General features: G+C 43.8%; 1 protein-coding gene across 1 annotated transcript in view; it reads left to right on the top strand.

Moving 5' to 3' along the window:
• LOC133378919 (zinc finger protein with KRAB and SCAN domains 7-like) overlaps window positions 1–12,903 on the top strand; it is a 32,861-nt gene that overhangs the window by 5,999 nt on the left and 13,959 nt on the right. The window contains exon 6 of the mRNA XM_061613532.1: window positions 1,679–2,665. Coding sequence (XP_061469516.1) covers window positions 1,679–2,665 — 987 coding nt within the window. The remainder of the gene's footprint in view (window positions 1–1,678; window positions 2,666–12,903) is intronic.

Raw genomic sequence — 12,903 nt, 5'->3', positions numbered from 1 at the left:
TTCAGATTCCCATAAAGAAGTGAAGCTCTGCCTTCAGCTTTTGCCTTCTTGGAAACATCAGAACCCTAATTCAAATATGTACTCTTTCAGAACTATGTTCTGCAAGGAACTCTACACAAGATTTATTTAACAGAAGGGAGTAGAAAAAGAGGAAGACCAAACAAGAGATGGATTGATTCTATAAAGCAAGCCATAGACCTTCACTTACCAGATCTGAACAGGGTGGTTTAAAACAGATGCTATTGGAGGTTGCCAATTCATAGGGTCACCATAATTCGTAATTGACTTGAAGGCACATAACAGCAATTTCCCTCTTTATTTTCCCATGTGATGATTGTATTTTTCATGCTATCCAAATTTCAGCACTTCAAGCTCTCTTCTTCTGGACTAATATGATTTCCCTATTTTTATTGATTAGAACATTTATATCCTGACTTTCCATTGAGCAAGAATTCACAAGGGGGCAAAAAAAACGGGTTAGGTACCAGTGCAAAATGTGTAAATCACAACATAATCGAAACAACGGTGTATCAATCAGCAGGACATGACATGAAGAGGTGCGATAAATGCAAGTACAGGCTGTTGCCACTCTAGAATCTCACAACCCAGAAAGAAGAGCCTTGCTGTAGCCGTTGGCCCAACTATCCCAGTAATGTCTGCTCTGAGTAGCAGAATCGCTTCAAGGTCTCATCCCTAGCACATCCAAAGGCCCCCTTCCAAGATCATTTAGCTGGAGAAGCTGAGGATTGACCTTATGTATGCAAATGACATGCTCTGCCATTGAATTACAAGGCCTCACCTTTTTATTTTATATTTGTATCCAGGGGTGTAGTCATCCAGGGTCTTGGGGGGTCTTAGACCCTTTACTTTTTTGGGAACAGGGTCCCAATGTCTCTGGCATCCTACAAGCCAATCAGCATGAAAGAGGAGTGTGTTAGCCACTGAGAAGTGTCTTCTAACCTGCTTCCCTTCCTGCTGATTGGAGCCAATCAGAATGAAAGGTGAGTCAACCACTGAGAAGACTCTTTTCAGTAGCTAACACTCTCATTCTGACTGGGCTCCTAGAGATGTTATGGGAGAAGGCATTAACAAGGATCTCATTCTCAACCCAGCAGCAAAACAACGGGGGTGATGGTGGTGGCGGTGACTATCATGAAGGGACCCTACACTTCTGAATTTGCCACTACAGTACTGTTTGTATCCTTCCATTGGTCCAAACAGTTCAGAAGAGAATGCATGTGGTTGTTTGATTTACTTGTACAACAATCTTGTGAGGTAGGCTGAGCTGAGAGAGAGTGAGTGGCCCAAGACTGCCCAATGAGCTTCATCTCTGACCTGGAAGCTAAACTCAGCTGTCCATGGCCTAAATCAAGTATGGGAAACCTTTGGTCCTCCAGATGTTGCTGAACTACAACTCTCACCATCCCCAGCTATTCGCCATGCTTGCTGGGGCTGATGGGAGTTACTGTTCAGCATCATCTGGAGGGTCAAAGGTCCCCCACACCCCGTCTAAATGTAACAATAATAGTACAACAGCTTTCATTTAATGTCAGTCAACAGAGGCAGCCTGCCATCTAAATTCGTTCAGTTCTTTATCACAAGCGTTAATTGAAGTTATTGAGTGATTTAAGGCTCCGTTTTCTCCTCAGACTCTTATCAGTTTCTCTCTTCATTGCAGAAGGTGATAAATGGGAAACTAGGAATAAGGAACAATGTGGGAAAGAGACACAGGAAAGAGACAAATATACAATGAAGAAATGGCAAAGAAGGAAAACTGAAGAGAAGAGAAGGAATAAATCTTCTGTTTCTGAGGATAGTGACTACCATAAAATTACACTCAAACAATGTTTGGAATGTGGAAAGAACTTCCATTACAGTTCTACCCTTACTTCACATCAGAGAATTCACACAGGGGAGAAACCATACAAATGTATGGAATGTGGAAAGAGCTTCAGTCAGAAGATACATCTCACTAATCATCAACGAGTTCACACCGGGGAGAAACCGTATAAATGTTTGGAGTGTGGGAAGGGCTTCAGAAGCTGTTCTGGCTTTGCTTACCATAAAAAAATTCATACAGGGGAGAAGCCATATAAATGCTTGGAATGTGGAAAGGGCTTCTTTCAAAAGGTTGACCTTTCTTCCCATCAAAGAAGTCACACAGCAGAGAAACCATATAAATGCCTGGAATGTGGAAAGGGCTTTCGTCATATTTCTAGCCTAGCTTACCATCAAATAATTCACATGGAGAAACCATATAAATGTTTAGAATGTGGAAGGAGCTTCTGTCAGAAGACAAATCTTGCTACTCATCAAATAATTCACACAGGGAAGAAGTCATTTAAATGTTTGGAGTGTGGAAAGAGTTTCCCGTACATTTCTAATCTTACTACCCATCAAAGAATTCACACAGGGGAGAAGCCATATAAATGCTTGGAATGTGGAAAGAGCTTCACTCGGAAAATACATCTCATTAACCATCAAAGAATTCATACTGGGGAAAAACCCTATATATGCTTGGAATGTGGTAAGAGCTTCAGTCAGAAATCAAATCTCACTTCTCATCAAAGAATTCATACTGGGGAGAAACAATATAAATGCTTAGAATGTGGAAACAGCTTCAGTAGCAAGATGAGTTTTGTTGCCCATCAAAGAATTCACATGGGCGAGAAACCATAAAAGTGCTTAAAGTGTGGAAAGAGCTTCAAAAGAAGCACAAACTTTCAGTGTGTTATCCAAGAATTCACAAAGGTGGGAAGCCATATTAATACTTGAGTATAGAAAAAGCTTCAGTAAGAAGATACAGCTCAAAGAATTCTCACGGGAAAATCAGTCTAAAAGCTTGGAACCTGGAGATGCTTTTGTCACAGTTCTTGCCTTTCTCCCCCTCAAATAATTTGTACAGGAGGGAAACTGTGTAAAAGCTTTGAATGTGGAAAGAACTTCAATCACAGTTCTAACCTTCTATCAAAGAACTCACACCTGTTTGGGGGGCATTAAATACATTGGCAGTAAGAGCTGTTGTCTGTAGGTCTGGGACAGACCTCTTCAAGGGAAGGGGTGGTATTATAGGACTGGAGATTAGACTGCATGTAAGCTGTGAGTTGCTCCCAAGCCTGTGGTTTTACATCTGTATGGTGAGATTCTGTAGTGGAAGGAACTTGAAGTTGTCGAACCAGTCTCTTTGTTACAATGGTCCTAGTTAAGTTTGTTAAGCATTTGTTTGCATGACAAAAGGAGTTGGCCAAGTACAAAAAAAAAAAAAGTACAAGTACAAAAGAGGCAGACTCCTCCACAGAATCGTTGTGGGTGGTGATACCGTGCCCCAGGAGGGACTTAATACTGGGAACGATCTATCGTCCCCCTGATCAAAATGCTCAGGGAGACCTTGAGATGAGATATGAAATTGAGGAAGCATCCAAACTAGGAAATGTGGTAGTAATGGGTGACTTCAACTACCCTGACATAGACTGGCTGCATATGTGTTCCAGTCATGACAAAGAAGCAAAGTTTCTAGATATTCTAAATGACTATTCCCTAGACCAGTTGGTCATGGAACCGACCAGAGGGACGGCAACCCTGGACTTAATCCTCAGTGGGGACCGGGACCTGGTGCGAGATGTAAGTGTTGTTGAACCGATTGGGAGCAGTGACCACAGTGCTATTAAATTAAACATACATGTAACTGGCCAATTGCCAAGAAAATCCAACACGGTCACATTTGACTTCAAAAGAGGAAACTTCACAAAAATGAGGGGATTGGTAAAAAGAAAGCTGAAAAACAAAATCCAGAGGGTCACATCACTCGAAAATGCTTGGAAGTTGTTTAAAAACACTATATTAGAAGCTCAACTGGAGTGCATACCGCAGATCAGAAAAGGTACCGCCAGGGCCAAGAAGATGCCAGCATGGTTAACGAGCAAAGTCAAGGAAGCTCTTAGAGGCAAAAAGTCTTCCTTCAGAAAATGGAAGTCTTGTCCAAATGAAGAAAATAAAAAAGAACACAAACTCTGGCAAAAGAAATGCAAGAAGACAATAAGGGATGCTAAAAAAGAATTTGAGGAGCACATTGCTAAGAACATAAAAACCAACAACAAAAAATTCTATAAATACATTCAAAGCAGGAGACCATCTAGGGAGACAATTGGACCCTTGGATGATAAGGGAGTCAAAGGTGTACTAAAGAACGATAAGGAGATTGCAGAGAAGCTAAATGAATTCTTTGCATCTGTCTTCACAGTGGAAGATATAGGGCAGATCCCTGAACCTGAACTAACATTTGCAGGAAGGGATTCTGAGGAACTGAGACAAATAGTGGTAACGAGAGAGGAAGTTCTAAGCTTAATGGACAATATAAAAACTGACAAATCACCGGGCCCGGATGGCATCCACCCGAGAGTTCTCAAAGAACTCAAAGGTGAAATTGCTGATCTACTAACTAAAATATGTAACTTGTCCCTTGGGTCCTCCTCCGTGCCTGAGGACTGGAAAGTGGCAAATGTAACGCCAATCTTCAAAGAGGGATCCAGAGGGGATCCCGGAAATTACAGGCCAGTTAGCTTAACTTCTGTCCCTGGAAAACTGGTAGAAAGTATGATTAAAGCTAGATTAACTAAGCACATAGAAGAACAAGCCTTGCTGAAGCAGAGCCAGCATGGCTTCTGCAAGGGAAAGTCCTGTCTCAGTAACCTATTAGAATTCTTTGAGAGTGTCAACAAGCATATAGATAGAGGTGATCCAGTGGACATAGTGTACTTAGACTTTCAAAAAGCGTTTGACAAGGTACCTCATCAAAGGCTTCTGAGGAAGCTTAGCAGTCATGGAATAAGAGGAGAGGTCCTCTTGTGGATAAGGAATTGGTTAAGAAACAGAAAGCAGAGAGTAGGAATAAACAGACAGTTCTCCCAATGGAGGGCTGTAGAAAGTGGAGTCCCTCAAGGATCCGTATTGGGACCTGTACTTTTCAACTTGTTCATTAATGACCTAGAATTAGGAGTGAGCAGTGAAGTGGCCAAGTTTGCTGACGACACTAAATTGTTCAGGGTTGTTAAAACAAAAAGGGATTGCGAAGAGCTCCAAAAAGACCTCTCCAAACTGAGTGAATGGGTGGAAAAATGGCAAATGCAATTCAATATAAACAAGTGTAAAATTATGCATATTGGAGCAAAAAATCTTGTTCAGTCCCCACACGACCGCTAGGCACTCCTTTTGGACCGACGAATAGTTTTTCTCCCTCGGCGTCAGCTTGCGACTCAGATACGCCACTGGATGTCTGGTGCCTTCTCTCTCCTGCAGCAAGACGACTCCCAGCACGAGGTCTGACGCATCTGTAGCCACGATGAATGGTTGCTCATAGTCTGTTGCTATTAATATGGGTCCTTGGCACAAGGCTTGCTTCAGCAGATCAAAAGCCTTCTGACATTCATCCGTCCATACCACACGCTCAGAACACTTTTTCTTGGTCAATTCATGCAAGGGGATAGGCCACGATTGCACTGCCTCTACCTTGCTCCATAAGGGGGTGACTTTCCCACTCCCCACCTTATGTCCTACACAGATTACTTCACTCACAACTTTCCCATTCACACAGTATGGCATAGATCTGATTGGGGCATGATCTCCAGTATTAATGGAATGTTTGGCTATACTGGTTCGGCCAGGTTTATTACTAAAGAGATTCCCATAGTTTTTCAAAACTCTCAGAATCTCTTCTTTTACTTCCTCCTCCACCTCCTCTGACCATTCCACTTGATCTACCCCTCCTTTGTCTTTGCTTTCCTGTACCAAATCTGGAATTTCAGGCCCACTTCCCTCAGGGAATAAGGTAACTTGCAACACCTGTGCATCCCTGGTATGGTAAGGCTTTAACATATTTACATGAACCACTTTGTTTTTGTTTAATTGGTCTGTGGTGATTACATACGTCACTGTGTCAAGCCTTTCTCTGATGGTATATGGTCCTTCCCAGTTAGCCTGTAATTTGTCATGTTTCCTGGGTATGAACGCCATAACCATATCTCCCACATCATACACACGTTCCCTGGCTGTTCTGTCATACCAGTAACTGCTTCTGCTGTGCTTGACTCAAATTCTTTTTCACCACCTCCATCACTGATGTTAATTTATTGCGGAATTCCAATACAAAATCTACTACAGATGTTTTGTACTCTCCCAGGGTTCCTTCCCATGAATTTTTTAACAGTTCCAAAGGTCCCCTCACTTTTCTAGTGAACATCAGTTCAAAGGGTGAGAAGCCTGTTGACTCTTGAGGGACTTCTCTGTATGCAAATAAGAAGCATCCCAAACGTTCATCCCAGTCTTGTGGGTGATCTTGAACATAGCTTCTTATCATGCCCTTCAAAACTCCATTGAATCTCTCTGTTAACCCATTAGTGGTGGGATGGTAAGTAGTGGTCTTTAGATGTTTTAGACCACAACATTTCCACATACATTGCATCACTTCTCCCATGAATACACTGCCTTGATCCGTCAGCACTTCATGAGGGAAACCCAGCCTCATAAAGATTTTTAGTAAAGCCTCTGCTACTACAGGGGCTTCTACAGATCTTAGTGCTTCCGCGTCTGGGTACCTGGTGGCAAAATCCACCACCACCACTAGATATTTCTTGCCATGCCTTGTGGGTTTGGAAAAAGGGCCCACCAAATCTATTCCCACTCTATAAAAGGGTTGTCCAATTATAGGAAGGGGCTTTAAGGGTGCCTTAGTCTTTACTCCACTTTTTCCCACCTTTTGGCATATACCACAAGATAGACAATGTTGTTTTACATCTTTGGAGATATTTGGCCAATAATAGCGTGCAGCCAAACTCCTCTTGGTCTTTTTTATTCCCAGATGTCCTGCACATGGAACATCGTGGGCTACCTCTAGCAATCTGGTTCTGTATTTGCTAGGTACTATCAATTGCTTCACTGGTTCACATTCATCCTTTCTCTCAGCAGGCATCCACAGTCTATATAAAATCCCATTCTCACACACAACTTGATTCCTCAGTTTGTCAGTGAAAGGAATCTGTTGGGTCAGGGCTTGCGCCTTTATTTGATTCAAACTGGTATCCTTATTCAGTTCTTCTCTGAAATGCTCTGTCTCTTCCCCAGAGACCAGCTGATACAGTTTGTCTCCTTCAGCAGGCCTGCTAGTGGTTGTTATGGCGACCTGAGGCTCCCTAACAGTTTCCACCCTGTTTGCTTCAGCCCCCCTTAACATGGCTTCTTTTTCTCTGCCAAGTTGCTGTCTGGTCACCACATATATTTTCCCTTGGGCTCCCATAACATCTCTTCCCAGTATTACTGGTTCTTGTTGCTGGGCATTAATGCCTACTTTATATCTGCCCTCTCGGCCTCTCCACGCCATTTTCACCAGGGCCACAGGCAAACTTTCTGGTTGACCCCTCACTCCTTGGATATTCACAGTTTCCTGAGGTAATATTTCCTCAGATTTTATTAAATCTGGCCTCAGTAATGTCTGAGCGGCACCAGTGTCAAGCAATGCCCAATAATTTGCCCCTTGTACACTCACTTCCTCTCTCAGACTTGAATCAAGGTCTGTTACTTCTGTCCAGTTTATCTGGCAAAACTGAACCTTTTTCGCTGTTTCTAAAGCCTTGGGCTCTGTTTTCACTGCCCTTGTCTGAGCAGGATTACTAATGGGGTTGGCAACCTCACATTGAAAACGTAGATGCCCCGGTCTACCACATTTGTAGCATAATTTCTCCTCTGTTTTAGGGTACACAGATCCACTCTGGGGTGTCCTGTGCCCTTCAGATTTTATTGGAGGACTCACTCGCTGTGGTACCACATCCCTTCTGCCAGCATTATATGGTCTGGGTTTAAAATCTCTTGATGTTTTCCCCACCCAGCCAGTTCTGTTGGAGGCGAAGTGATCCGCCATCTCTGCGGCCTCCTGCACCGATGTAGGGGAACGGTCTTTGACCAGGAGCCTTATTTCTGGTGGTAACTGATGGTATAATTGATCCAGTATCATGAGGTTTTTCACCTCCTCCACAGACTGAGCTTTTGCACTTGTCAGCCATTTCCCAAATATGTCCATCAGTTTTGCTCCCAGTTCAACAAAAGACCTCCCTGCTTGTATCTGGCAGTTTCTGAAAAGCTTTCTAAAATAATCAGGCCCCAGTCTGAATCTTTTGTAGACTGCCTCTTTAAACTCAGCACAGGTGATGGGCCTGTCTGAGGGGAAATATTGGTATATCTCTGCCAATTCCCCTTTGATCAGGTTTGATAAATACTGCATGTATTTATCTTCAGGTAGCCCCCACAATTGAGCTGCCTTTTCAAAGGTTGTGAGATAAATTTGAGGATCTTGACCAGGCTCATAGACAGCAAAGTCCTTTGGAGTAATTTTTATTTTTGCTCCATCTCTGTCTTTCCTTGTCTCCTCAGAGCGAAATCTCTCTCTATCCAATTTTAATTTTTCTGCCTGTAATTCCGCATCCACTCTCATTCTCTCAGTTTCCATCCTCAATCTCTCAGTTTCCAACTCCCTCTGCTTGTCTTTTTCCTCAGCCTCCATCCTCAATCTCTCAGTTTCCAACTCTCGCTGTTTATCTTTCCCATCAGCTTCCATCCTCAATCTCTCAGTTTCCAACTCCCTCTGCTTGTCTTTCTCATCTGTTTCAAAGACCCTCTGCTTGTCTTTTTCCTCAGCCTCCCATCTTAACTTCTCTCTCAAATACTCTATATAAGCGGGATTGCTTAAGTATCCTTCTGGGGTCTCTTCTCTGACAGGTTGTTTTTGCTGGGCAGTTGCAAATCCTATAAGTGCTACCCTCAATTCATCTACCCCTTTACCCTCGTGAGGTAAATTGAATGTTATGCACTTCTCCACCAGCTCCTCTCTTTTCATTTTTATATATTCAGCCATGGTGTTTGAGTTCACTCACTCTTTGCCACACACTCTTTGCCAGTCACTCTCACAAGTAATCTTGTTGTGTTATTTCTGTTTGCCACACCACTGTTAGGGATTCTCTAGTATTCGTACCACTGCTACAGCCAACACCTGTGACGTAGTCTCCTTTGTCACCACGTGTCTTTGGGACTCTCTTTGGTTCGTATCCCTCCGCTACTGCCACCACATGTGAGGCGTCCTTCCCTGGCTCTCCCTGTCAGGTTCCTACCTGCTCGTGGTTACTGCCTGTCACTAGGCACCACCAGGGACTCCACCAGTCCGGACTGTCCTCTCTTTTGGTTTCTCTCCCCACTCTAGCACAGATCTCAACAGATCCCCCTGCTAGGCAGCACCACCAGTCACGTCCTATAACCAGTAGTCCCAGAGACTCTGCCTGAGTCTCCCTCAATTAGGTTACCTCTGTGACTGCGTGCTTAAGCTGTCCCAATCCCTTTGATTTACTCAGACTGCTTATAATTCTGGTTTGCTCTGAATACTTGTGGTGTTATTCTTCCCTTCCCCGCTGCCACCATTTGTTATAGTTTCCCTTCAGCCTTGGTTATTTACCTCACCCTCCCTTCTGGTCTGTAAAACCCCAGCCAAGGATCAGGCCTTTGGTAAACCAAATTAAGTATTTATTAAATAACACAGATAACAAAGATAACAAGATTACTTCATAAGGCACATAAGCATATGGTTTTATCTAATACTAATCCGAACTCTACCCCCCTCCTTCTCCACGCTCTCCTGACAAACAACTCTCTCAAACCCACCAAAACAACCTATCAACATCCACTCCAACGTTCACCACCTCCAGATTTACCTGACATCCTTCCATTTATACCCTCAGCCATTTTAAAACATTCAGCCAATCATCCAGCATTCTACTGCCCATTCACTCCCCCTTCCTCTTTCATTCTACTTACCATGTATCTCCTATACAAACAGCACTTACCCTATTTACACTAATACAGGAACATCACAGTGTCTTCCTGGGTGTCAGAGAACAATACGTTCAGGCCCCTTCTTGTCTAGTCTTGTTGCCTTGGGCTAGGGTTGGGAGATACAGGCCTGACTTACTCTCTATGCCTAGTCCAAAGCTATGGCTTCATTCTGCAGGTACAGAAGTGAGGGGGCCAGATCTGTTGGAGGGTTCGTGCTGTGAGCCCTCTCCACCTTATGTTCAGCCTGTGTATATGTACAAGTAAAACCACATATCACAAAGACACCACCGTCTCCAGCTGCCTTCATTCTACAGAAACCAAACCCGAGGCGTGTTGTGGAACCCCTGAAGCCTCTCAGTGCTTGGAGTCTGGGATGTTTGCAACAGTAAGGATTTGAGGCGTGGCATCTGTGAATTCTTCTTCTGGTGGGGCATTACCTCTCTCCACTAGCCCCAATTTCACTCATGTAGATTGTAAAATCTGTTTGGTTTAAATTAAATAGAAACAGATTAGTAGTCCTATTTCTTAGCAGAATATATATTTTGCAAAGCTGAATGAGCATTGACCAGCCCATCTTCCCCTTATACAGACTAGCTGAATGAAAACAACAGACAGTCTTCTTTGGTAAAAAGTATTAAGAATGTTTACTCACAACCATTCATAGGCTCTAGCTTGGAGAGAAAAGATAGAAGGAGGTAGTAGATTTAGTCCATGATTGGCATCACCTGTGGAGGCTTCTCTCTCCTGTGGCTTAATGGAGGATATGTGGATAAGACAGCAACATCTCTTAACAAAGAAGAGGAAGAGAAGAAGCGAAATACCACCTATAAGTAGGAAGTTACATCACAGTAAGCAAGCATAGAGGTGTCCCCAAATTCTGGGTAGAAGGGACATCTCCCTATTATAAATGCATGCAAGCTTGCTTATCCCAACAAAATCCACCAGAGTACATTTTAGATAGGGCAGATCTGTTCATCTGGGAGTCAATCTGTTTGTGTTCCTAGCCGACTTCAAGGTGAGCAGGATTTTCTCCAGATGCCAGTCAGAGGGATGCACTCGCAACCCTGTGAAAAATGCATTTTGTCTTCATTTTCTACCCATGGCCATGCTGCAAGAGTTTGTTTTTTCACCCAAAAAGTTGGGTTCAAAGAGCCTTCCAGCCAACTCCCTTTCCCTCCTTGGATTCTCCCAACAAAGCTCAGTTCCTCAAAGCCTTTCCTGGCCCACCAAATGATTTTCTTTTTCTCCTGCAGCATTTTCCATCTCCTGCTGTTCTAGGCTTTCCCAACCTGGTGCCCTCCAGGCGTTTTGGATTATCAACTCCCATCAGCCCTAGCCAGCATAGTCATCTGGGAAAGGCTGTGTTTTTAGTTCATCAATCCTGATCCGTCTGTAATTAAAATGTATCGGCACGCAAGGCAGGAGTTTTCTATATTAGTAATAAAGTTACACAGGAAGCTGCCTTCTACTGAGCCAGACCATTAGTCCATCTAGATCAGTATTGTCTACACTGATTGGCAGCTGCTTTCCAGGATTTCAGGCAGGGATGATCAGGGAACTGTAAACAAAGCCCTACGAGGAGAGATTGAAAGAACTGGGCATGTTTAGCCTTGAGAAGAGAAGGGGGGGGGGTATGATAGCACTGTTCAAGTACTTGAAAGGTGGTCACACCGAGGAGGATCTCTTCTCGATCGTCCCAGAGTGCAGGACATGGAATAATGAGCTCAAGTTGCAGGAAGCCAGATTTCGGCTGAACAGCAGGAAAAACTCCTAACTGTTAGAGTGGTACGACAATGAAACAATAACTTAAGGAGGTTGGGAGCTCTCCAACATTGGAGGCCTTCAAGAAGCAGTTGGATAGCCACCTGTCTGGTATGCTTGAACTTGGATTCCTGCATTGAGCAGAAGGTTGGACTCGATGGCCTTAGAGGACCCTTCCGATTCTATGATTCTAAGCCTCCCAGTCTTACCTTGAGATGTTGGGGATTGAATCTGGGGCCTTCTGCGTACAAGGCACACACTGTACCACTGAGCTATGGCCCTTCCTTTATTAGATAGCTTACCGGCCTTTCACACCGTAAGGGGTGGTTACAACAATGTACTGTAAAAATACAATCTTAAAGTCAGTTGAAACAATCTACAATGAAAACAACAGGGTGGGTCCTAAAGATGTGTCTCTCGGATGTCGAAGGCCAGGGTAAACAGAATCTTCCTTAGCATATGATAAAGCCTAGCAAAGAGTGGGGGAAGATAGGATAGCACTCTTCAAGTACTTGAAAGGTTGCCATATAGAGGAAGGCTGGGATCTCTTCTCGATCGTCCCAGAGTGCAGGACACGGAATAATGGACTCAAGTGGCGGGAAGCCCGATTTCGGCTGAACATTAGGAAAAAAGTACTATTAGTGCAGTACGACCTCCTCTTCGGATGCACACCTTAACGTGGTGAGGGGGTTTGAGTGTGTTGAAGAAGCTGAGAGCAATGCCGTCAGGAGTCTAGACCCAGAGGCTAGACTCCTAGCAGGGGCACCCAAAGTGGAATGGTCAAAGCTGAAACACCAGACTAAGATGCATCCAAACTCAGAGGAAGGCAATGGTAAACTACCTCTGAATATCTCTTACCACAAAAACCCTATGAACAGAGTATCCAAAATGCAACACGAGATAGTGCTGGAAGATGAGACCCCCAGGTCAGAAGGCACTCACCCCAGTAGAAGGCTACTGGGGAAGAACAAAGGACAAGTACGAGTAGCACTGTGACTAATGACGCAGCTGGGTCAAAACCGAAAGGAAGCCCAGAGGCTGATGCGCACAGATGTGAAAGGAGAGTCCGGAGTTGTACGACGCACACAATAGGAACATGGAATGTGAGAAGCATGAACCAGGGAAAGTTAGAAATTGTCAAGCAAGAAATGCAACGCATCAACATTACAATACTTGGCGTGAGCAAACTAAAATGGACGGGAATGGGACATTTCCAATCAGGCAACTACAAAATATTTTATGCAGAAAATGAGAAATTAAGAAGAAATGGGGTTG

This window comes from Rhineura floridana, chromosome 3 (genome assembly GCF_030035675.1).
Source record: "Rhineura floridana isolate rRhiFlo1 chromosome 3, rRhiFlo1.hap2, whole genome shotgun sequence".
NCBI classification, from domain to species: domain Eukaryota; kingdom Metazoa; phylum Chordata; class Lepidosauria; order Squamata; family Rhineuridae; genus Rhineura; species Rhineura floridana.
This window is presented reverse-complemented; position numbering and strand designations above follow the sequence as displayed.